General features: G+C 39.1%; 1 protein-coding gene across 1 annotated transcript in view; it reads left to right on the top strand.

The window, feature by feature from the left end:
- LCA5 (lebercilin LCA5) overlaps positions 1 to 19303 on the top strand; it is a 41335-nt gene extending 22032 nt beyond the window's left edge. Inside the window, exons 3-7 of the mRNA XM_052645991.1 lie at positions 13742 to 13879; positions 14786 to 14879; positions 15687 to 15829; positions 18022 to 18154; positions 18453 to 19303. Coding sequence (XP_052501951.1) covers positions 13742 to 13879; positions 14786 to 14879; positions 15687 to 15829; positions 18022 to 18154; positions 18453 to 19303 — 1359 coding nt within the window. The remainder of the gene's footprint in view (positions 1 to 13741; positions 13880 to 14785; positions 14880 to 15686; positions 15830 to 18021; positions 18155 to 18452) is intronic.
- Positions 19304 to 26688: the final 7385 nt, after the last annotated feature.

Raw genomic sequence — 26688 nt, 5'->3', positions numbered from 1 at the left:
TCCAAAATCACTGATCACAGTCATGAAATTAAAAGATGTTTGCTTCTTGGAAGGAAAGCTATGACAAACCTAGACAGCGTATTAAAAGGCAGAGACATCACTTTGCCAACAAAGGTCTGTATAGTCAGTGCTATGGTTTTTCCAGTAGTCATGTGCAGATGTGAGAGAGAGACTGTAAAGGAGGTGGAGCACCGAAGAATAATGCTTTTGAATTATGATTCTGGAAAAGACTCCTGAGGATCCTGTGGACTATAAGGAGATCAAGCCAGTCAATCCTAAAGGAAGCCAACCCTGAATTCATTAGATTTTTTGTGGAAGCTGACATTCCAATACTTTGGCCACCTGATGCAAAGAGCTGACTCATTAGAAAAGACCCTGATGCTGGGAAAGAGTGAAGGCAAAAGGAGAAAAGGGCATGGCAGAGGATGAGGTGGTGAGGTGGCATCACTGAGTCAATGGACATGAATTTGAGCAAACTCCAGGAGATACTAGAGGACAGAGGAGTTGGTATGCCTCAGTCCATGGGGCCACAGAGTCAGATATGACTTAGCAACTGAATAACAAGAAATGATTTTAAAATTTCTATTACTTCTGTAGTTATATGCCCCATTTTAATTCCTAATACAGTTAATATGTTCCTCTTCTTCTTGATAAAGCTTGCCAAAAAATGTAGCATGTATGAAAGCTGTGTTATAATAGCCAGGACATGGAAACAACCTAGATGTCCATCAGCAGATGAATGGATAAGAAAGCTGTGGTACATATACACAATGGAGTATTACTCAGCTGTTAAAAAGAATTCATTTGAATCAGTTCTGATGAGATGGATGAAACTGGAGCCGATTATACAGAGTGAAGTAAGCCAGAAAGAAAAACACCAATACAGTATGCTAACACATATATATGGAATTTAGAAAGATGGCAATGACGACCCTGTATGCAAGACAGCAAAAAAGACACAGATGTATATAACGGACTTTTGGACTCAGAGGGAGAGGGAGAGGGTGGGATGATTTGGGAGAATGGCATTCTAACATGTATACTCTCATGTAAGAATCGAATCGCCAGTCTATATCTAACGCAGGATACAGCATGCTTGGGGCTGGTGCATGGGGATGACCCAGAGAGATGTTATGGGGAGGGAGGTGGGAGGGGGGTTCATGTTTGGGAACGCATGTAAGAATTAAAGATTTTAAAATTTAAAAAAAAATTTATTAAAAATAAATAAATAAATAAATAAAAAGTAAAACCAGTTCAGGTTTGTTTTACCTTTCTGGTGATTGTTTTGTTTTCTTTTACATTAAATGAAAAATCCTCTCTAATACTTTTGTCTTAAAGCCTATTTAATCGACACTACTTTTCTTTTTTTCTTTTGCCTAATATATTTTTTCCTTTCATCTTGTTTGTGTTAATGTTTTATCTCTGTGCTTGTACATTATTTGACTAAATTAATTTTTTAAACAAATTCAGCATAAGAATATCTTGTTCCGTATTTATTTACTACATTTGTTGGCATTACTGAGGTAGATAGATCTACGTGGGTTATTTTTTAAAAACAAAGTTATTGTCACCTTTTCTCTGCTTTTTTTTTCATCCTGCCTCTTACTCTTTACCCTGCCTTTGCATTGATTTCAGAATGACAGATTCTACTACTCTTCTTTTAGAGTTTAGCCTCGAATTTTTAAGATAATCTGTATTTGAATTAAGGGAGTCTAAAGTCTTAGCCTTTGACTGTGTGGATCACAATAAACTGTGGAAAATTCTTCAAGAGATGGGAATACCAGACCACCTGACCTGCCTCTTGAGAAACCTATATGCAGGTCAGGAAGCAACAGTTAGAACTGGAAATGGAACAACAGACTGGTTCCAAATAGGAAAAGGAGTACGTCAAGGCTGTATATTGTCACCCTGCTTATTTAATTTATATGCAGAGTACATCATGAGAAACCCTCGACTGGAAGAAACACAAGCTGGAATCAAGATTGCCAGGAGAAATATCAATCACCTCAGATATGCAGATGACACCACCCTGATGGAAGAAAGTGAAGAAGAACTAAAAAGCCTCTTGATGAAAGTGAAAGTGGAGAGTGAAAAAGTTGGCTTGAAGCTCAACATTCAGAAAACGAAGATCATGGCATCCGGTCCCATCACTTCATGGGAGATAGATGGGGAAACAGTGGAAATAGTGTCAGACTTAATTTTTGGGGGCTCCAGAATCACTGCGGATGGTGACTGCAGCCATGAAATTAAAAGACGCTTATCCTTGGAAGAAAAGTTATGACCAACCTAGATAGCATATTGAAAAGCAGAGACATTACTTTGCTGACTAAGGTCCGTCTAGTCAAGGCTATGGTTTTTCCAGTGGTCATGTATGGATGTGAGAGTTGGACTGTGAAGAAGGCTGAGCGCCGAAGAATTGATGCTTTTGAACTGTGGTGTTAGAGAAGACTCTTGAGAGTCCCTTGGACTACAAGGAATCCAACCAGTCCATTCTGAAGGAGATCCGTCCTGGGTGTTCTTTGGAAGGACTGATGCTGAGGCTGAAACTCCAGTACTTTGGCCACCTCATGCGAAGAGTTGACTGACTGGAAAAGACTGATGTTGGGAGGGATTGGGGGCAGGAGGAGAAGGGGACGACCAAGGATCAGGTGGCTGGATGGCATCACAGACTTGATGGACATGAGTTTGAGTGAACTCCGGGAGATGGTGATGGACAGGGAGGCCTGGCGTGCTGCGATTCATGGGGTCGCAAAGAGTCAGACACGACTGAGCGACTGAACTGAACTGAAAGTCTTAGTACTTGTGTTTTTTCAGATTCCATCAGGACAGTGAAGCATTTTCTCTAGTATCATATTATTGTTGTCTGTTTTAATTTACCTTATTTTAAAACTCCTCAATCTTCAATCATTTTTTGAGGTTTACAATTAGTTTCTTGGCACACTGTTATTACTTGCATGTCACTATTTTTCATTAGTGTTCACCTTTCCTTCAGGGTTCACTTTCCTTCTGATCCTTTTGGTCATCCTTTCAATGAGGGCTTTTGAGTGGTTAGTTTTCTAGTCTTTCTATTTAATTTATCTTCATTCTTGAATGATAATTTTACTGAGTCTTGGATTGCTGGTTGACAGTTACTATCATTTAGAATTTGATTTTCTCTTTTTACTTCCTGCAGCTTTTTAAACATTTTGTTTGAATTCAGCGGTTTCTTGTTTTGCCTCTAAGTGTCTAAAGGTACACTTATTTAAATTAAGTTTTTATATGGGGATAATTTTAAGGTTATAGAGAGTTGCAAATAAATACATAGTTCTAGCAACACTCTCATTCTCTTTACCCAGCTTCACCTTTTGTTAACATTTGCTCCATGTGTCTTATGTACACATATTCTTTCTCTGTCTTGTGTGAACACAAACATACATGTGCACATTCATACACATGTAACGTTTTTCTCAACTATTTGAGAGAAAGTTCTATGTGTTTCCTCAGTTGCTTAGTTGTGTCCAACCCTTGGTAATCCTGTCAACTGTAAACTTCTGGGCTCCACTGTCCATGGCATTCTCCAGGCAAGAATACTGAAGTGGATTGCATTTCCTACTTCAGGGGATCTTCCCAACCCAGGGATCAAACCCGTGTCTCTTATGTTTCCAGCATTGGCAGGCAGATTCTTTACCACTGCACCACCTGGCAAGCTCCTGAAAGTTCTATACATATGCTTTTCACCTCTAAATGTATTGCTTTTATTTCCTAAGAGTAAGGATATGTCCTTGTATAAACATAGTACTATTATGATATAAATTTACATCTATAAAATGATTTGCCAGAATCCCTCCACACTATATTGTTTTTTTCCAGTTGATGTAATAGTGTCTTTTATACCACTTCACTGCTGTAGTACAAGATTCAATCTAAAGTCAAGTATTGTGTTGGTTGTCCAGATATCTTTAGCCTCCTTTAATCTGGAACATTGCCTCATACTTTTGTTGTCTCTTTTACGATATTCACATTTAAAAAATTTTAGTTCCCTGACCAGGGATTGAACTCATGTCCCCTGATTGGAAGGCAGTCTTAACCACTGGATCACCAGGGAAGTCTCAACATTCATGTTTTTGAAGAATATGGTACCCCATCCCTTTTCATTTAATAGAATATTGTTAATTTGTATTTCTTTGATGTTTTCTTATTAGACTGAGGTTTTTGTATTCTTCTGCAGAATACTGAATAAGTGATGTGTTATTTCCTTGTTAAGCTATCACAGCTGGAGGTACATGATGTTCACCTGTCCTTTACTGTTGATGTTAATTTTGATCACCTTGCCAATGTATTGCTTGATAAAATTACTATTTTCCTTCTTCAGTGAAACCAATAAGCAATCTGTGGTGAGCCACTTGGGATGTATATATATCTTTTTCCCTATTAAAATTTAACATCCACTGATGATTCTTTTGTAATTCAATCTTTATCATGATGGTTTTCCAGCTCTAATCTCTCTCTTTATATCTTCAGTTCTAGAAATTTTGTAGCCTTTTTGTTTTGTTTTTAATATTGTTTTTCCCCATTTTGTCATTGTCTTCTAAATTCCTATTACACTGTATAAAACTGTTTATAAAGGATATGGATGGCCAATAAACATAAAAATTAACTTCAGGATTATTAATCTAGGAAATAGAAATTAAAACAGTAATATTCTGTTTTTTGCTAGTCCACGGATTTTAAAATGTCAGTATCCAATCATTCCAAGAATATAGTAAAATAAAGGCTACTAGACCTTTGAAGAGAATGTTATTGTTTACAGTCTTCCCAGAGGGCATTTTGATAATGCCTTTCAAAAAGCTTTAAAATCATATAAATATCTATCAATCCAGAAACTTCATTTCTTTACATTTACCCTGAGGAAATAATATAAAACTAAGTTGAAATGTGTGTATAATAGGATGTCCACCATAGGAGAAACTGAAAATGCTTGGATGTTGAGAAGCAGAATATGGTTAAATAAATTATGATAATTTATTGTAGAATAAATTTGGCAGTGTTCTCTCCTCTTCAGTTTTTTGGAATAGTTTGAGAAAGATAAGTATAAGTGCTTTACATGTTTGGTAGATTTCCCCCATGAAGCCATCTGGGCCTGGACTTTTGTTTTCTGGGTGTTTTTTTTTTTAATTATTAATTTTTAATTAAAGATTCTATGTTACTTCTAGTGATTGGTCTATTTAAATTGCCTGTTTCTTCTTGACTCAGACTTGGCAGACTGTGTGCTTCTAGAAATTTGTCCATTTCTTCTAGATTGTCCAGTTTGTTGACATATAACTATTCATAGTATTTTCTTACGATTTTTTTGGATCTCTGTTGTATTGGTTGCTGTTTATCATTTTTCATTGCTTATTTACTTGAGTCCTCTTTCTTTTCTTCTTGGTGAGCCCGGTTATAGGTTTATCAATTTTATCTTTCAAAAAAAAAAAAAAAAACAGCCCTTGTTTTCATTTGATCTTTTCTTCTGTTTCTTTTAAATCTTTATTTCCTCTCTGATTTTTACTATTTCCTTCCTTTTGCTGACTTTGGCCTTTGTTCTTTTTCTTATTCTTTACTCTCTTTCTTATTAAGGTGGTAAGTTAGGCTGTTTGAGATTTCTTCTTTCTCTCGAGGAAGGCCCCTATCACTATGAACTTTCCTCTAAGGGTTCATTTTGGTGTATTTTGGAGAGTTGTGTTTTCATTTTCATTAGTCTCTAGGTATTTCTGATTTCCTCTTTGATTTTATCATTGACCCATTTTTTAAATTAGCATTAATATGTTATTTAATCTCTATATGTTCTTTATCTACTTTTCTTTCTGTAGTTGATTTCTCGTTTCATACTGTTGTGGCTGGAAAAGATGCTTGAAATAATTTCTGTCTTAAATTTGTTGAGGCTTGTTTTGTTATTTTGGTATGTGATCTATCCTGGAGGACATTCCATGTGCATATGATATGTATGTGTATTCTGCTTTTCTCTTGCATGTAGCTTCATGTGTAGGTATCAAGATTAACTGGTCTGTTATGTCATTTAAGGCCCCTGTGCCTTTTTGGTTTTCCGTCTCGACTATGCGTCCATTGACGTCAGTGGGGTGTTGACATCTCATACTACTGTTGTATTAGTATCAGTTTCTCTCTTTATGTTTGTTAGTATTTGCTTTCTGTGTTTAGGTGCTCCTGTATTGGGTGTGTATACGTTAACAGGTGTTCAGTTCAGTTCAGTTCAGTCGCTCAGTCATGTCTGACTCTCTGCCACCCCATGAATGGCAGCACGCCAGGCCTCCCTGTCCATCACCAACTCCCGGAGTTCACTCAGACTCACGTCCACCGAGTCAGTGATGCCATCCAGCCATCTCATCCTCTGTCGTCCCCTTCTCCTCCTGCCCCCAATCCCTCCCAGCATCAGGGTCTTTTCCAATGAGTCAACTCTTCGCATGAGGTGGCCAAAGTATTGGAGTTTCAGCTTTAGCATCATTCCTTCCAAGTGTAATACCCTCTTATTATATTGATCCTTTTATCATTATACAAGGCCTTCCTTGCCTTCATTATAGTTTTTATTTTAAAGGCTGATATGACTGTGTGAGTATTGCTACCCACACTTTGTCATTTTTATTTTCATAAAACATCTTTTTTCATTCTCTTACACACTGTGTTTGTCTTCAGCCCTGAAGTGAGTCTCACACAGACAGCATATTTAAGGGTCTTGGTTTTTGTTTTTAAATCCAGTCAGTCACCTACATCGTTTGACCAGAACATTTAGTCCGTTGACATTTAAAGTCAGTATTAACAGGTATGTACTTACTGCCATTTGATTGCTTATTTTCTGGTTGTGGCTACCATGGGGTTCACATACGTTGACTCATATCTACTTGGTTTAAACTGGGTAATCTTAAACATTTGAACTTAAATGTTCAAATACATTCTGAAAGATCTACATTTTTAAGCTGCATAACCCACATTTTGTGTATTTGATGTCACATTTTACATCTTCCTGATTATTCTTTAACTGTTTTAGTTACAGTTGCTTTTCTACTTTTTTCATCTTTTAATCTACATACTGCCTTTCCTACAGGGATTTTCTTACTTCATTTCAATTTACACAAGACCCTTCAACATTTCCTTAGGGTAGTTTTCATATGTTGAATTTTTTTTACTTTTGGTTGTCTGACAAGTTGTTTATCACTTCTATTCTAAATGATAAATATCTTTCAGAGCAGAATATTGTAGGTTACAGGTTTTTCCCTTTCAGGGCTTTGACTATATCATGTCACTCACTTCTGGCCTGCAGAGTTTCTGCAGAGAAATCAGCTGATAGCCTTATGGGGACACCTTTCTCCTTTGCATATGACTTTTTTCTCTTGCTGCCTTTAGAATTCTCTCTTTAACTTTTACCATTTTATTGTATGTCTTGGTGTAGGTCTGTTTGGGTTCATCTTGTTTGGAACCCTCTGTGCTTTATCTGAATATCTGTTTTCTTCTTCAGGTTTGGGAAGTTTTCAGCCATAATTTCATGGTATGAGATGGGACTTCTCTCTGTTCAGTGGCTGTCACCTCTTTGTCAGGGCCAGGGTCTGATCCCAAATTGCCAAAACAGCAGCTCTTCTTGTCAGGCTCAAGCTGCCTCTGTTCCCTTTAAGTGTGTATGTTTCTCTCTCTCAGCACCAGGACCTTCGCCCCCAGGCAGGGTTGCTGAAGCAGGTGGGGCTGTGCACAGACAGGCTCAGCGCACTGCTCGGGCAGGTGTCTGGCTCCTTTAGATGCAGCCCACGGTAGAGTCTTTTCCCTGGCCGTGGCCATCCCACATCCAGAGCCACGCTGTGGCAGGGACTGAGTAGGGATAGAGCATCTGCTTGGCTTTGGCTGGGGCACACAGTGAAGGAGTTTCAGGAAACTCAGAAACCAGCCCGACCTCTCCTCAGAGGCATGGCAAGACCCCTCACAGCAGATCACTGTCCCCAGTCCCCACCTCGCTCCACAGGGGAGGAGGAGCCTGTGTGGTTTCTCTGCATTTGTGTGGCAGGGGATATTGAGGTGTGGTACAGTGGCTGCTCCCAGAAATACGTCCTGCTTCTGGGCACTGCTTTAAAAAGTGCCGAAAATGGCTGCTGCAGACACACCAGGCCCTGCCCCAGGACTCTGCTGCCTCTGTGTCCCAAAGCTGAGTCTTTCCCCTGATGCTGGCTACCCCAGATTCATTGCTGCGTGGTGGCATGGAGTGAGCGGGGCTTGACTGTTCACTTGGCTTCAGCTGGGGCCTGGAGTGACACGGTTGTGGGAAACCCAGTAGCTGCTAGAGTGGACCTTACTCCAGCCAGCCTCAGAGGCAGGCCAGTGTTCATGTGCTCCTCGTCAGTGGAGTCCAGGGTTCCCCAGCCTTTCCGTCTGTCCAAGCAGTCCAGAGTGCTTCTCTCCTCCACTAAGACCCCAGGACTGGGACCCCAGTCTGTGGCTAAACATACTTGCTCCCCATGCAATTTCTCATTTCCTGAGTTCTTGCCCAGAAGCACAAGTCCTTACCCAGTCACTTTTCTCTCATTCCTGTTTACCTGTTTATCTTCCTTACAGCTGTGGTTATACAGCCCTTTTTTCAGTTTCTAGTTAGTTTTCTGTGAGAATTATTCAATCTGTAGACATATTTTTGATGTGTTCATTGGGGCAGGTGAACTCCATGTCCCCTTAACTCCACCATCTTGATCTCCTTTCTTCCATGTTAGGAATTTGATTGCGGATTCAGTCTTTTTACTCATTATTAGCCTATTCACATTTTATGTTTCTTCCTGATTCATTCTTGGTAGGTTGTGTGTTTCATTTTTTCTAGGTTATGTAAATTTTTGGCACATAATTGTTCATACTAGTCACTTATGATGCAGAGCATTTCTGTAGTATTGGCTGTAATCTCTCCCCTCTCATTTCCAGTTCTTTTTTCCTTAGTCCAAGGTAAAGATTTGTCAGTTTTGTTTACCTTTTCAAAGAACCAGCTCTTAGTTTCATTGATCCTTTCTGTTGTTTTCCTGGTCTCTATTTCACTTACTTCCATTTTGATCTTTATTATTTCCTTCCTTTTGCTAAATTCGGTCTTCTTCTTTGAGCTCCTCAAAGTAAAGTACAGTTCATTTCAGTTCAGTCACTCAGTCGTGTCTGACTCTTTATGATCCCATGAACCGCAGGCACGCCAGGCCTCCTTGTCCATCACCAACTCCCAGAGTTCACTGAAACTCTTGTCATTGAGTCAGTGATGCCATCCAGCCATCTCATCGTCTGTCATCCCCTTCTCCTCCTCCTCCTGCCCCCAATCCCTCCCAGCATCAGAGCCTTTTCCAATGAGTCAACTCTTCGCATGAGGTGGCCAAAGTATTAGAGTTTCAGCTTTAGCATCAGTCCTTCTAAAGAACACCCAGGACTGATCTCCTTTAGAATGGACTCGTTGGATCTCCTTGCAGTCCAAGGCACTCTCAAGAGTCTTCTCCAACAGCACAGTTCAAAAGTATCAATTCTTCAGCACTCAGCCTTCTTCACAGTCCAACTCTCACATCCGTACATGACCATTGGAAAAACCATAGCCTTGACTAGACAGACCTTGGCAAAGTAATGTCTCTGCTTTTGAATATGCTATCTAGGTTGGTCATAACTTTCTTTCCAAGGAGTAAGTGTCTTTTAATTTCATGGCTACAGTCACCATCTGCAGTGATTTTGGAGCCCAAACAAATAAAGTCTGACACTGTTTCCCCATCTATTTTCCATGAAGTGATGGGACCAGATGCCGTGATCTTAGTTATCTGAATGTTGCGCTTTAAGCCAACATTTTCACTCTCCACTTTCACTTTCATCAAGAGGCTTTTTAGTTCCTTTCACTTTCTGCCATAGGGGTGGTGTCATCTGCATATCTGAGGTGATTGATATTTCTCCCGGCAATCTTGATTCCAGCTTGTGTTTCTTCCAGTCCAGCGTTTCTCATGATGTACTCTGCATGTAAGTTAAAAAAGCAGGGCGACAGTATACAGCCTTGATGGACTCCTTTTCCTATTTGGAACCAGTCTGTTTTTTCATGTCCAGTTCTAACTGTTGCTTCCTGACCTGCATACAGATTTCTCAAGAGGCAGGTCAGGTGGTCTGATATTCCCATCTCTCTCAAGATTTTCCAGTTTCTTGTGATCCACATAGTCAAAGGCTTTGGCATAGTCAATAAAGCAGAAATAGATGTTTTTCTGGAACTCTTGCTTTTTCCATGATCCAGCGGATGTTGGCAATTTGATCTCTGGTTCCTCTGCCTTTTCTAAAACCAGCTTGAACATCAGAGGAAGTTCACGGTTCACGTATTGCTGAAGCCTGGCTTGGAGAATTTTGAGCATTACTTTACTAGAGTGTGAGATGAGTGCAATTGTGCGGTGGTTTGAACATTCTTGGGGCTTCCCTGGTGGCTCAGTGGGTAAAGCATCTGCCCACAATGTGGGAGACCCGGGTTCAATTCCTGGGCTGGGAAGATCCCCTGGAGAAGGAATCGGCAACTCACTCCAGTACACTTGCTGGGAAAATCCCATGGACAGAGAAGTCTGGTAGGCTACAGTCCATGGGGTTGCAGAGTCAGACACGATTGAGCAACTTCACTTTCACTTTTGAACATTCTTTGGCATTGCCTTTCTTTGGGATTGGAATGAAAACTGACTTTTCCAGTCCTGTGGCCACTGCTGAGTTTTCCAAATTTGCTGGCATATTGAGTGCAACACTTTCACAGCATCATCTTCCAGGATTTGAAATAGCTCAACTGGAATTCCATCACCTCCACTAGCTTTGTTTGTAGTGCTGCCTTCTAAGGCCCACTTGACTTCACATTCCAGGATGTCTGGCTCTAGGTGAGTGATCACACCATTGTGATTATCTGGGTAGTGAAGATCTTTTTTGTACAGTTCTGTATATTCTTGCCACCTCTTAGTGTCTTCTGCTTCTGTTAAGTCCATAGCATTTCTGTTCTTTATTGAGCCCATCTTTGCATGAAATGTTCCCTTGGTATTCTCTAATTTTCTTGAAGAGATCTCTAGTCTTTCCCATTCTGTTATATTCCTCTATTTCTTTGCATTGATAGCTGAGGAAGGCTTTTTTTAAAATCTCTTCTTGCTATTCTCTGGAACTCTGCATTCAGATGCTTATATCTTTCCTTTTGTCCTTTGATTTTTGCTTCTCTTCTGTTCACAGCTATTTGTAAGGCCTCCCCAGACAGCCATTTTGCTTTTTTGCATTTCTTTTCCATGGGGATGGTCTTGATCCCTGTCTCCTGTACAATGTCGTGGACCTCCGTCCATAGATCATCAGGCACTCTATCTATCAGATCTACACCCTTAAATCTATTTCTCACTTCCACTGCATAATCATAAGGGATTTGATTTAGGTCATACCTGAATGGTCTAGTGGTTTTCCCTACTTTCTTCAATTTAAGTCTGAATTTAGCAATAAGAAGGTCATGATTGGAGCCACAGTCAGCACCCCGCCTTGTTTTTGCTGACTGTATAGAGCTTCTCCATCTTTGGCTGCAAAGAATATAATCCATCTGATTTCGGTGTTGACCACCTGGTGATATCCATGTGTAGAGTCTTCTCTTGTGTTGTTGGAAGAGGGTGTTTGCTATGACCAGCGTTCTGTTGGCAAAACTCTATTAGCCTTTGCCCTGCTTCATTCCGTATTCCAAGGCCAAATTTGCCTGTTACTCCAGGTGTTTCTTGACTTCCTACTTTTGCATTCCAGTCCCCTAGAGTGAAAAGGACATCTTTTTTGGGTGTTCTAAAAGGTCTTTTAGATCTTCATAGAACCATTCAACTTCAGCTTCTTCAGCGTTACTGGTTGGGGCATAGGCTTGGATCACCGTGATATTGAATGGTTTGCCTTGGAAACAAACAGAGATCATTCTGTCGTTTTTGAGACTGCATCCAAGTACTGCATTTTGGACTCTTTTGTGGACCATGATGGCTACTCCCATTTCTTCTAAGGGATTCCTGCCCACAGTAGTAGATATAATGGTCATCTGAGTTAGGTTGCTTATTTGAGATCTTTCTAATTTCTAAATATATGCATTAATGCTCTAAACTTTGAGTTTTCACTGCATTACACAAGATTTGGTGTGTGTATTAAATATTTCCATTTTTGTTGGTTTTAAGATAATTTTTAAAATTTCCCTTTTGGTTTCTTTTTTGACCTAGTGGTTGTATAGAAGTGTGTTCTTTTAGCTTTAGCATCACTCCTTCCAAAGAAATCCCAGGGCTGATCTACCTCAGAATGGACTTGTTGGATCTCCTTGCAGTCCAAGGGACTCTCAAGAGTGTTCTCCAACACGGAATGATGCTAAAGCTGAAACTCCAGTACTTTGGTCTCCTCATGCGAAGAGTTGACTCACTGGAAAAACTCTGATGCTGGGAGGGGTTGGGGGCAGGAGGAGAAGGGGACCACAGACGATGAGATGGCTGGATGGCATCACTGACTCAATGGACGTGAGTCTGAGTGAACTCCAGGAGATGGTGATGGACAGGGAGGCCTGGCGTGCTGCAATTCATGGGGTCGCAAAGAGTCAGACACGACTGAACTGAACTGAACTGTGTTCTTTTATTTCCACATTTTAAAATCTTTTAACTTTGTTCTTGTGATTGATAGCACTAGTGGTAAAGAACCTGCCTGTCAGTGCAGAGACAAGAGTTCAGTCCCTGGGTCGGGAAGATCCCCTGAGGAGGGCCTGGCAACCCACTCCAGTATTCTTGCCTGGAGAATCCCATGGACAGAGGAGCCTGGTGGGCTACAGTCCATAGGGTCGCAAAGATTCAGAAATGAGTGAAGTGACTTAGCACAAGCACATAAGCATAAGTCATCAGAAAAGATAGTTGGTATGATTTCATTCTTAAATTTGCTAAGATTTGTTTTGTGATCAGTATGATCAGTCTTGGAGAATGTTGCATGTGTACTCGAGACGAATAAGTATTCTGCTACTGTTGGATATAAAGTGTGGTTCCAACATTTCCTTGTTGGTTTTCTGGTTGGACAGTCTTTCCATTGCTGATAGTGTGGTATTGAACTTTCCTACTGTTATAGTATTGTTGTTGACTTCTCCCTTAATATCTATCAGTATTTGCTTAATATGTTTCATTGTTTGGGTGTTGATAGTGTATATGTTATGATATGTTCTTAATGTATTGACTACTTTATCATTGACCTTTGTTTTTTGTTACCTTTTTTGGCTTGAGGTTTATTTTATCTGATATAAGTAAAACTGTGCCACTTTATTCTGATTTCTGTTTGCTTAAAATACCATATTCCATCCTTTCACTTTGATCTCGTATGTCTTTTGAGCTGAAATAAGTAAAAACTGGGATGATGCTCTCTGCACCTTGAATAGTGCTGTGTTTTTACACAGCTGTCTCAGTTTCTGTTTGCTAAACAATGGTTCCCAAAGCCAGTGTTTCTCATCACATCTTTTAGCTGTCTTTTGCTCCCAATTTAAATGACTATCCATGTATTCTTCATGCAGCATTTATGTATAAATCATTGTGAAATACAGTAAGTGAAATAATAGGCTAAATATCTTACTAAATTGTTGATAAATCTGTGTTCCATTTCATTGTATATTTATGAACACGAAGCCCAGTCTAATTTGTGTGTCTTGTTTGGTACCACAGAAAATGTCATTTGACACTGTGTGCAGTATTTTACTGTTGAATTATTTTTTAAGTACTTTTTTCCTATGTATTTATATATATCATAGGAACTATCAAGAAACCTTGAGCTAAGTACTAACAGTTTGCAGCGACAGTTGCTTGCTGAAAGGAAAAGGGCATGTGAGGCTCATGATGAAAATAAACTTCTTCAAAAGGAGCTACAAGGACTATATGACAAATTAAAGGTAAGCATTTTATTTTAAATTGCATCATTTCTCCCCATGATACATCTTAGATGAAAACTCAGTATTTTAACACTGTTATCATTTATATTTGGAACTTTGATTTTGACACTTATAAAGAAAATATTTATTAATATAATCACTGTAACTAAAAATGAGACATTAGATTCACTAATGTAGATAGGAATGCTACAACTGAAAAACGTTATAGAATCCTGGAAGAAAAATTATCGGTCTAGAGTCTTTCTGTGTTGCATGGTTGAATAATCCAATGTTCTTCCTCATATAACCCCATGATTGATTATTTTTAAAGTTGTTTCAAATAATGCCCTTTCTTTTCATAGTATTTAGAGGGAACATTCGAATTATTTAATTTTGTTGAAGTAGATGTTCTTAATTCTACCCAAAGGTCACTGATGGGTTGACACATTGTGCGACTTAAAGCATTTATGCGTTATCTTTCATAGAATTTTCATTTTGTTAATCAGATTTTGAGAGAGAGAAAGTCTTAGCTGCAAAATGGTGAAGAACACTTGTGTTTTAAAAAATGGCCTAATTTTTAACTCATCATTAATTTGGAACCCAAATTTGAGAGATGCTAATTAAATTCTTTATCTCTGAGGCTAGGCCTGGAAGTCAGTTGAAGACAATAGGAGTGGGTAGAAAAAGACTTTTGCCTTATTCTGATTTTCTTGACTGCTAGTGTGTATTGGATTTTTAATGGAGAATCACTGGTCTACCCTAACCTAAATGCCCTAAAAGCATTCCTTTCTATAGTTGGTAGTTGCAAAGGGAAGCTGGACTTAGGTATATTCCAATTTGATGAGGAAAATACCAGTGGACAAGATGAGGATTTTTATTTTAAACTGAAACTCTATACATTCTTAATTATATTGGGTTTGTTTTTAGGAAAAGGAGAGAGAACTGGACATAAAAAACAGATATTCTAATCGTCTGCCAAAGACTTCAAAGAAAGAAAAAGAATTTGCATCAAGAAAAAATGGTATAGTAGTTATTGTTGAAAGACATATTGCAGTTTTTCTTATTAATAAAATAAATTAATTTTTAAGTAGAAGGAAGCTGAGGGGAAAAAACTTTATTGAAATAAATTTAAATTCCCTTATAGGTACTTTTCAGAAATCTTTCACTTTCTCAGCTTTTTCCCTTGAGGTCATTAAAATTATTTTACATAATTAAAAAAATTTTAATATGTTATTTTTTTTATCTTTTATGAAAAAATATAAGCATACCCTAAATGGGAGATTATAGTATAATGAACCTTTATTTATGGCTTACCTGCCTTTTAACAGTTATACATTTTACTAATTTTATTTCATCTAGTTTGTCTACTTTTTTCTACCTTAGAGGAAATCCCAGCTGTTGTTCATTTCACTCATAAATACTTTGGTGTTTTTATGCATATCCATACTTTTTTTAAAAAACAAAAGTGTAAATTTCCTTTTTCTCTGAATTCCGAAGAGTTAAAAACATAAACTTCCTAAAAGTTTAATAGGATTTATTCCTTAGAACTGTCTTCAAGTCACAAAGTGAAAGTGAAAGTGAAGTCGCTCAGTCGTGTCCCACTCTTCAGGACCCCATGGACTGCAGCCTACCAGGCTCGTCCATCCATGGGATTAAGTCACAAAATTGCCAGCAAATCCTAGAAATAAAAGAAAAAATAGTAATAGTGAGTAGTCATGGAGCTGAGAAACATGCATTATCTCATGTAGAGCGTGAACATATACCAGCTGAATTCCATAAATCTTAGCACTGTACGATTAGAAAAATTCTTTTATAATTTTCATGGTAGCTGCATGCCAGAGTGATTTTACAAACCAGTGTACAAAAGGAATACAAACCAGTGACGACTTCAAGCTGGAGGACTATCCTATAACACCACAGACAGTTATGTGTTATGAAAACAAAAGGGAAGAACCTGAACGTCTTTCTTTGGTGAGTTTAGCAATATGATTAGGTACTAAAGTCTAGGTGTAAAGTATTCCTAAATACACAATATCAAACATTTACAAATTTCAACAATGGAGTGAGTGCTGTAGCTGTATAAATACGCAGCTAGCCTTTTATAAGGAAAAAGGTAACATCTGTGCATTTTATTAAACTCCTTTGGATTGACTGTCAGTTAGCACTATCTTTCAGGTGCTTCAGAAAGGTTGTACTTTCTGGGCTGGAGAAAGAAGAAAAGTTTTTAAGTGTCTTACCTTTTATGTTTCTTACCAGATAGTCTCACAATCCTTCTTGCTTTTGTGTTTAATAGCAAACTATAGTAGCTTTCAAATGATCTGTTAGAATTTGACTATTTTTTTGGCCTCCTGCATAAGAGACTTTTATAGGTTAGATGAATGTTGAACCAAGTAATTGCAGTAGAATCTGACTTTATATCATTCAAATTAGAGTGGCCTTCAGGAGCTCTGTGTTGGATCTTCATTAAAAAGGATTCATTGAGTATCGAAAGGTCCTTTTCTCTAATAGGGTTTTGTCTTCGGTGTTTACAGTTGAGATCTCCTCCTGTGGTATAAAATAAAAAGGATGGACTAAATTGGTTCCTGTGTGTACTCTAGTTTTTTCCTTTATTTTGTTTTACAATATAAGTTATGGTATCTCTTTTCTTTCTACGTTTGAATATCATTGAAACTGTGTGTGTGTGCTAAGTCAGCGTGTCCCACTTAGCGACCCCATGGACTGTAGCCCACCAGGCTCCTCTGTCCATGGGATTCTCCAGGCAGGAATACAGGAAGCTCCTCCGGGGGATCCCCCAACCCCGGGACCAAACTCGCGTCTCTCGTGTCTTCTGCATTGGCAGTTGGCTCTTTGCAACTAGTGCCACCTGGAAAGCCCGTCAAGACTAGATCATGTTGGTTTATTTTTAAAGGTAAAGCGTAGAATACCAAAGTAATTCTTAATCTTAGAAAAGTAAAAAAAAAAAATGCTCTTTTTTAAGAGTCAGCACAAGCAGCAGCAGTCTGGTGTGGTGAAAGAGAGGATGTGGCCTTGGAGTTAGCGCTGCTTTTTAATTAAATTATGATTCTAACATTTTAGTGACTTGTATGACTTCTTGGAACGTCAGTTTCCTAATCTATAAAACAAGGGCGGGTTACCCTTCAGGTCTGTGGTAGTAACTAATCAGGAAGCTTATCCTGTAACTTTAAGGGGTCCCAGCAGATGGGAGCCGTTACTATTGGAAAGAGACCCAGAATACAGTGGTGCAAGCAAGATTCAAGACACTTTCTCTTGTAATAAACTGAAGGTCAGGGGATAGTCCAGGATGGGTGGACACCTTTGTTCCATGGTAGCCATTCTTGGCCTGTTTTTCAGTCATAAAGAATGTATCCTCATCTGTGTGGCTGGAATTGGCTTACCACACCTGGGAGAAGGAGGAATGCGGAAGTGCAGGGCAAGCAGTTTTTGTTTAAATAAATGTGGTCAGAAGTTGCATATGTACTTCCACTCACTTTCCACTGGTCCTGTCTAGCTTCAGGGGAAGGCTAGCAAATAAGACCTCCAGTTAGGGAGCCCTATATTCTGCTGAAACTCCAGGGATTCTGTAACTAAAAGGAAGAAGGAGGAAATGGGTACTAGGAGACAGTTCTTTCTTCTGCATGTCCACTAATTATATATTCTACTTTTATTAAGAAAAATCACACACACATATGAAAGGGACTATAAGAAACAATACATTTAAGTTTATATTTTTAATTGATTTTAAATGTTATGAGATTTACTAATTGGAGGCCTTGGGCATAGTATAAACTTGAAAGATTGAGTGTGTCACTTGGGCCTTTAATAGTTGATGAATAGCCTTTTCTTGTTAACTGAATTCATCAGATTTTGTTGTGAAATGTATGAAGTAAGGGTACTTTAGAATTTTATGTAGGATATTGGTTCTGATATGTCTTCCAAATGCCTCTTTAAAAATTTTAACTAAAGTAAGAATTTTGTGTGCTTGTGAAAATCTTTCAAAGGTGGTAACTTGTGGCTTGCTGCTTTGGAAATGGAAAATTTGCTTTAATTTCTAACTTAGTTGCTTAATGGGAGATATGCTTAATGGGAGATAAATTTATGATACTTACTTTTCCCCCTTTTCCGGCATGTGAGCTTTGCATTTTTTTTTTTTAAACACATAATAGGATATGGAATCTCAAGAGAGAGAGAATCTTGGAGAAGTTCGGATTCTAAACCCAACTGTGGAAAGAGAAGACAAATTTGCTAAAGATCAAGGACTCCGTGTTGTGAAACAGGATGTTGAGAAGCTGGAGAATGGTAAGAGCTTAAGCAAATGATGAGTAAACATCCCTTGGGAAAGAAAGGGTTAATATCCCCTTTATCAAGAGTCGCAAACATCTGAATGAAGTTTTGAAGGAAAGACAAAGAATGAAGACTTTAAGTCTTTAAGTATGTTTTTTAAACCCAGAATATCAAGTATAAAAATGAAATTTATAGTGTACTGAGCATACACAAATTAGCTGAAACTGGTTTGTAAATTAAGATGAGAGTTGTTTTCTTATTTGAAAATACTGACTATTATAAAATCCCATTTTAAAAATTTGATTTCTTACAGGATGGGAAAGAGAAAAACTTGCTAAAAAGACAAAGCAAAAGACATCTTTGTTGGAAAGAGTAGGAAAGCCAATGTTGGAAACTGGACAATACCAAGCGGAAATGTACCAAGTTCAGAAAATTGATAAACTGGAAGAAGGGAGGGTAAGGAGAGAAATGCTACTTGCTAAACTGAATGAAATCAACAGAGAACAAGACTCTCAGAATGTAAAATATCCTTTGCTGCCATCGCTTCCTGACTTGAAACCAAAACTGCGTTCCCCAGAGAGAAACCCTAGAACACACATGTCCTCTGGATCCTCAGAGAGATTACTTAACGGGCATCATCTGCAAGACCTCAGTCTTTCAACGACCAGAGAAGATGGTCAGGATCCAGGCCGTACTCGAAGCCCAGCCTCTCCAGCTGAGCTTGTGTTTGGTAGCTATGTGCCTTCATTTGCAAAAACACCAGTGAGGTCAAATCCAGTTAGCCAAAAAAGTGACCTTTTGGGTTTCTCAGGAAATAATACAGAGAAATTTAGTAAAGACGGTATAGATTCAGTTACCCGACGAGAAAGAAAAGCCAGCCTGATGGAACTGCTGTTTGGTGCCAGTGGCAGCAGCAGCCTTTCCTCCAAAAGCAGTGACCCAAGTTCTCTGGCTGCCACTAAAGAAGACTGTGACTCTCTAAATTTTCTCCCTGGGGATAAAAGCAGCTGGGATAGGGAACATAGAGATGATGATGAGTCTTTCCTCAGCAAAGGAAGAAGTTTTAATCCAAGCAGACACCGATTAAGACATGCAAACAGTAAACCAGCGGTAAAAGCAGTTGATTCTGTAGAAGATGAAATTGAAGAAGTAGTGCTGAGATGACTGACTAGAATGTCTTTTTCCAATTGTAATTAAGATATTTTAATACAGTATTTAGCTGATTCAAGAGGTAAAACCTATTTGCGAAAAGGAAGTGAGATACATCTCTATTTGCACAAAGAAAGTAAGATACATCTCTATTTTCAGTTTCATTCAAAAGAGCCTCCTTCCATATTGGCAAACTAGCTACACTGTGTGGTATGAGCTACTTTTCACTGTATTTATATACTAAAAATTATTCCTTAATAAGGACTTTTAAACATTTTTATTAATGTATTATATTTTTATTAATATATTTTATCAATGTATATTTTCTTGTATTATATTTTATTAATATATTTCTATTAATGTATTAAAAAGTCCTTATTAAGGAATAATTTTTAGTATATAAATACAGTGAAAAGTAGCTCATACCACACAGTGTAGCTAGTTTGCCAATATGGAAGGAGGCTCTTTTGAATGAAACCGAAAATAGAGATGTATCTTACTTTCTTTGTGCAAATAGAGATGTATCTCACTTCCTTTTTGCAAATAGGTTTTACCTCTTGAATCAGCTCTATGAGGAGTTTTACTCCATTGGCATACACATTCATTTTCTGTTTTATCCCTATTATTTTTGGTCCTGTCCTCACTGAGCTAAATACAGTTTTCCCACTGATGGTTGCGTGGAAATGAAGAGTGAGAGGTGCTGTAGGGAAGTGCAGTTACCAGAAGTGGGGAGCTGGTGCCACTAGGAACCTCTCCACTGCGACTAGGAGTGAGGGGGGTCCCTTTCTAACATGCCAAGGCTGAGCTACTCTTAAGTGGAAACGGTGACAACGTGGGAATTTCCCGTTCTTCTGGAAGTAACCACAGTTAAGTGCTACTCATTTCTCAGTGACAGAGTCTCAGTACATCACTCACCTACAGCTGTGCTAACTCATCAGGTTGGATTCAGAAGACGTCTTTCTGTTCGCAGGAATGACGCCCTCCCTGTCTTGGCTTCCAGAGGCTCCGGTGAAGTGTAATCAGTAATTCCTCTCCTTGAACTCCTAACGCTCTTTGTATCTCAGTGATTGAGTGTGAGATGTCATACCAAATGCACAGAATGGAAGAAATTTCATCCCACTTGAGCAAGATTTTCAACTCAGAGTAACATAACTTGGAAATTTTAACATGTACTTCAAGATTTGAACTTACTGTCAAACCAAAGAGACGATGATCATGTGTTACCACTGGACTTAAGAGGACTAGTTTTAAAGCAGCCTTGGTGAAAAGTGTTTTACAGATGGAGCTCCTCCCTTGCTGAGTTGGGTGGATGATTTTTCTGTTGAAAAGTGTTTGGGCTTTTTTTGCTGTTTCATAGCCCACTTCAACTGCAAAGGAGTTGATGACCTTGGATTATGCTGGGCATGATTGGTCTTTAAGAAGCAGAAATATACCACCAACCTAGGAGAAAAGGCAGTGCAAATGAAGAGTGGTGGAAACAGTGTGTCAGGGAAAGAACAAGTGGTGATTGGCACTTATTCTAAAGTGAACTGTAGTTTTCAAGAATTTGCTACATATTTGTTCATAGTAGGATTTCTGATGCCAAGCATACATACTGATCAGGGAATCAGAGTTTCTATCTTGAGTTCTTATAAATGATTATTGAATACAATTTCATATTTATCTGACAAGACTTACTGGTTAGGTCTCCAATTACAAGATGTACTACCTACATCTTCTAAATTGTGTTCCTGTTACTTATTAGGAACTGAATCTCTCAAAAGTGCTAAACTATATCAAATTTTTTTATAAAGAGATTTTTGGATTGATATAAATAAGCATTTACTATGTTGTAAATCATTCTAATATATGTAAGCTGCAATATTTTTGTAATGCAGTTCTTGATACAATATTATATAATGTTAATTTTTTTCATAGCTGCTAATTTTTCAGCCAAAAGTATTCTAATTTTATTTGTACTCCAAACTCTTACTAATAAAACTTTAAAATACACTGTGACTCTGTTTGAATGATACTTTCCTTAGGTCACTTAGGAAATATATAGTGGAAATGAGACCTGAAGGGTTTTTATTTCATTATTCACCTTTTTAATTTTCCTGTTCAGTATTTTTAGTTGAAGTAGATGAATTTGCCTTAAATCAGGTTAGACAGTATGCTTAGTCTTATCAGATAATTAGTTTTAATTATTCATTTCACCCTTAATAGCTATCATAATGGCATATATTGCTCATAATATTCAAAGGTAAGGAGGATTAAACTGAGTCATAAACCCATTTCATGGCTGACTCGCTGTTGTTCTGACCCTCCTCTCCACCTCATTTTCAGACATGCCTCACTTCTGCTGTCCTGGGCTGGGTGTTACTTGGGTAGAGCCCGCAAGTCTGCCTGGTGAAAAGGGGTTGGGAAATTCGTATTACTGTGACAGTGTGGACTTTCTAGGATTAAAGAAATTACCATAAATTGTCAAGAAAGGATCTGCTCTTACAGCGTTTTTTCTTTCTGCACAATACGTGCCCCTTTCACATTAAAGTCCCCTTTTATATCACTGGAAAGTGCTTTTTTACTTTTGTGAAGGGCATGGCATGTATTCATTCATTAACTGTTTGCTTCCTGAGGGTGCCCCGCTCAGCATTAGGTGCCAGGAAGAGTCAGGCCCTGCCCCACCCTCAGTGTGGACGTGGAGCGAGGCAACCCCTGCCCTTTGTCCACTCCCTAGGTGTCCTTGGGTTCCTTAGCACTCACTGGTCTTTTATAATCCTGCTTGGGCTTCCCAGGTGGTGCTAGAATCTGCCTGCTAATGCAAGAGATACGGATTCAATCCTTGGGTTGGGAAGATGCCCTTGAGTAGAAAGGGCATCTCCAGTATTCTTTCCTGGAGAATCCTATGGACAGAGGAGCCTGGTGGGCTACAATCCATGGGGCCACAAAGAGTCAGATGTGCTATGAGGAGTAAATACTTAGGTTAAGGTTTGGCAGGGTGCCTGGTACCTGACAAACAGTAAACATCAACTGTCGTCACAGCTATTTAGAGAGTTTCCTTGAGGGAATAATTGGAAAGAAATAGAGCATAGATGTGTACGTGATAGACTGACACTATACTTTGAGTACAATATAAGCAAAAAGAGCTTCTAAACTTCTGAATTAAGACATCTGCACCAAATAGATCGTGCCTCTTAGGCCTGTGCTTCGCACATCCCTGACTGTATTCAGCACTGACCATGCAACGTGATTGATGAGCTGCTTTCCTCATCTACAAATGAGTAGAATAGCTAAATTTTGGAAAGGTTTTCTGAAGACAGGTTTAGTGACATAAGGAGGAGTGAGAGTTAGCTTCATAAAACAACAATGAAATCCAAAAAACCCAGGACTTCAATCACTTAATGTGACAATTTGTGTCTCAGAGCTCCCTCAATGTGTGTGTCCCTGGATACTACCCTTTCCCTCTATAAGATGGGCTAATTATAGTCTCTAGCTCATGGTACTTGCATACATTAAATGAGTTGATGCATGAAAAACACTTAGAACTATCTGATGCTCAAGTTGTTGATATTTTGGAAAGGTAATGGAGGAAAGGGGGAATGATGTGGTATTGTTGAATTCTATATGTGGCGGTTGGCATTTTTAATGTATCATACACAGGTAATAGACTGCATTCACTAGTCTCATTTTACATCCAGAGAAAGAGAATATTTTAGGAAGAGTTTTGCATTAGTACTTTTTAAGTGGTAAAAGACAGATACCTAAATTTCTGAACCAGGAGATTATTTTGGCTTGAATCTGGAAGGCTCAAGAAAATGTAGTTTGCTCTGGAGGTTAAAATAGGAGTGCTTACTCTGTCCACCTCTCAGCCTTGCTGGGTATCATTTCCAGTTTTAATTCTACGTTTGCTAATAGTATTGGAATTAGCAGCATCAAGCCACAGCATCTCTTCAGCTCGCACGTACCTCAAAAAGAGAAAATCTTTCCTGTAGTTTTGGCAAAGGTCTGCTTGGCTAGTTGATGTAACGTGCTGGCCTGTAGGGCTGGTGGCAGGGGGGAGGTAGACACCCTACTCCATCTCTTCATGGAATGATCAGTATTGCTGTGGAATGGGGAAGGCATTTTCTCTGATGACACTTGGGACACATAAAAAGAACCATATTTCCTGCATTGCCCAGTTTGTTAAAAATTAATGGCTATTGCCTGGTGGCTCACATGGTAAAGAATCTGCCTGCAGTGCAGGAGACTCAGGTTTGATCGGTGGGTTGGGAAGATCCCCTGAAGAAGGGAATATCAAGAGAATTCCATGGACAGAGGAGCCTGGTAGGCTACAGTCCATGGCGTTGCAAAGAGTTGGACACAACTAACTAACTAACACTTTCACAGAAAAAAATATTGGAAGGTTCTTAGTGGACTAGTAATAGTTACTTACGCAACAAGCCTTATTCCTAGGAACAAGCCATTTTGGGGATAAGATCTTGCTATGAAGTTCATTTTGTTGTTAAAGGTGAGCAGTTTCAGCAATAGATGAGTCACAAGACATTTAAACTGTGCTTTAGAGTTTATAGAAAAGGTTTAGACATCCAGATACATATTTTCTCATACAAATACCACATCTGTGAAATCTACATCGATAGAAAACAAAGATATTCCATCTTAATCCAGAATAGAACAAAAATTAGAAGTAAGTGGCCAGGGTAGCGGAGAAAGAACACAGGTTTTGGGGTTGGGAGTTCGTAACTTAAACTACTTACAACTTTGGTCAATTTTTCTTAAGGTTCCTCAGATGCAAAATAGGACAGATCATATCTTACAAGGGTATTGTGAGGATGAATGAGATGATGTATTCTGAAGAAAATAAAACTGTAGCATGTCAGCTGAGGGACAGCACCACCTCATTAGTATTTCACTTCTATCTCAACACCCTGAACTTGTCTTTAACAAGAGATGCTTGTTCATGTGGAGCCAAAGAAAGTAAAATGTGGTGTTTCACCCTGTGATCTGCCATCTTGGAAGTGGCTCTTACCTTTACAGACCCACGTGGAGGTTATGGTCTTTGGCAGGAGGCACTTTGCTGCTTCTGGGAGTCAGCAGCCCTTGGGAGGAGCGGTTTTACACACATAGTTTTGCTTCACCAACCGTTTCCATGGAGGAGGAATAGATGGGAATCAGGAGCCCACACTGTGGTCTGAAGACGGCATTGAAATGCAGCGTGAAGGCTGCTGGCCATGGAGCGAGGGTCGCCCTGAATAGCCTGGCCAAATGCAGCCGCCTTCCCTCTCTCTCTAACTGACCTGAGTATCAGATTTCAGAATTCCTGTCCCATGTGTTATGTGATATTGATCCTGGCTAGGTATACTTTTCACCCAATCTATATAAAACAGGACATCACAGATTTCAGATTTTTTTTTTTAATTTATCCTGATGAACCCAAGAGTTACCTACCTAGGCAATCATGGATACTGAAAACTTCTGGGTATATCTGGGAGCAAAGGGGTATTGGAGTCTTTTTCTTCTCTAAGAACTTCCTCCTCTAAATCTTAAATTTAGCTTCAATATTTGCTTCTAGTTTCAATGATATCTGTAACATTTATTCTCCCTAAGCACTTACAGAGGAGCTCCTTGAAGTAATCAGCATAAATCTGTTCTTTACCTAAAATATTTTCAGTAGACAAGAAAACCTGTTCATGTTATCACCTCAAACATTATCACCAGGGTTCAGAATCAGTGCTGCCTGTAACTCTGAAGTCAAACTGTATAACAAATACACACTCCTTGGTCCCAAGCAGGAAAAAGTATGGCATTTCCCTGGACAATAACCACAGTTTTCCTCTTGAAGAACAAACTCAGGACCATTTAAATATAGACATTTGCCTTATACTTGAGGCGGTAGTTCTCAAAGTCTCACCCCCCGACACACGCCCCACAGAGCTGCCGCAGTGTCCCCTGAGAACTTGTTAGAAATGCCAGTTCTTGGGCTCCTCTCCAGACCTCTGGAACCAGAAATTCCCAGGGGTGAGACAGTCTGTATATGAAGAGTCCCTCTAGGGAATTTCAACGCAGCTCAAGTTTGAGAACCGTTGCTCTAAGGTAACATGAGGCGGTGCGGGTGGGGGAATGTTGCTATACAGACAGACATGGCTGCCTGCAGGATTTGGCAGCTTTGAATCCAGCACTTAGGACTTGGGGTCACAGTGTGCAGGTTCAGGATATGGACTTACCTTCGTCCATCACACTGCCTGCCACCTAGACTAGAAATAATCCACTCTTTTATGGCTATAACCAGATATGGTCTGTCAGCTCTCTGTGGATAATGTATCAGAAGATTTGAACTAGGAAAGCAAAATGCCTTTAAACACCCAGCGCCAAAAAGATTGGGTCACTCCTCAGTCACAGCCCGTAATATCCCAAGCTTCCAGAAAAACCTTTTACACATCCTCCCACACTCCCTGAAGGAAAACTAATCAATGGGGTTTACATTTGAATTCTTTGTGAACATGCATTTTGTCATAGAAACACATTTTTTAAATTTAATTTTTATTTTATATTCAAGTATAGTTGATCCAGGTGGTGCAATGGTAAAGAATCTGTCTGCCAATGCAGGAGACACGAATTTGATCTCTGGTCAGGAAGATCCCCTGGAGTAGGAAATAACCCACCCTAGTATTCTTGGCCTGGACCCTTTAAAATTTACAAAGCACTTTCCTAAGAGCTTCCCTGGTGGCTCAGACGGTAATGAATCTGCCTTCAATGCAGGAGACCTGGATTCCACCCCTGGGTCAGGAAAATCCCCTAGAGAAGGGAATAGCTACCCACTCCATTATTCTTGACTGGAAAATTCCATGCACACAGAGGAGCCTGGTGTGCTGCAGTCTATGGGGTCGCAAAGAGTCGGACATGACTGAGCAACTAACACTTTCACTTTTTTTACTTCATAGTTGATTTACAATGTTGTGTTATGCAAAGTGACTCAGTTACACATACACTCACTCTTTCAGATTCTTTTCCCATGTAGGCTATTGAAGAATTTTGAATATAGCTCCCTGCTATACAGTAGGTCCTTATTTTATATATAGTAATATGTATGTTAACCCCAAACTCCTAATTTATTTTCCCCTTCCAAGACCCAGTCAATTTCTACAGTAAATAAATTAAATGGTCAATTTCAAACAGTAAATAAATAGGTGTCATGGAGAAAATGTAAAGAATAGGAGACTGGTTGCCTATTCAGACCCTCAGAAAATAGGAAAAAGACAAACTATCTTGGAGCAGGCTACTCAAAATATGATCTGTGGGCCTGTCCTTGTTACTGATACAAGTACTGCAATCAAGGGTAAACATTTAGAAACTTCTAGGGCAAATTTCAGAGAAGGCAATGGCACCCCACTCCAGTACTCTTGCTTGGAAAATCCCATGGACGG

The sequence above is a fragment of the Budorcas taxicolor genome, chromosome 9 (assembly GCF_023091745.1).
Source record: "Budorcas taxicolor isolate Tak-1 chromosome 9, Takin1.1, whole genome shotgun sequence".
NCBI lineage: Eukaryota > Metazoa > Chordata > Mammalia > Artiodactyla > Bovidae > Budorcas > Budorcas taxicolor.
This window is presented reverse-complemented; position numbering and strand designations above follow the sequence as displayed.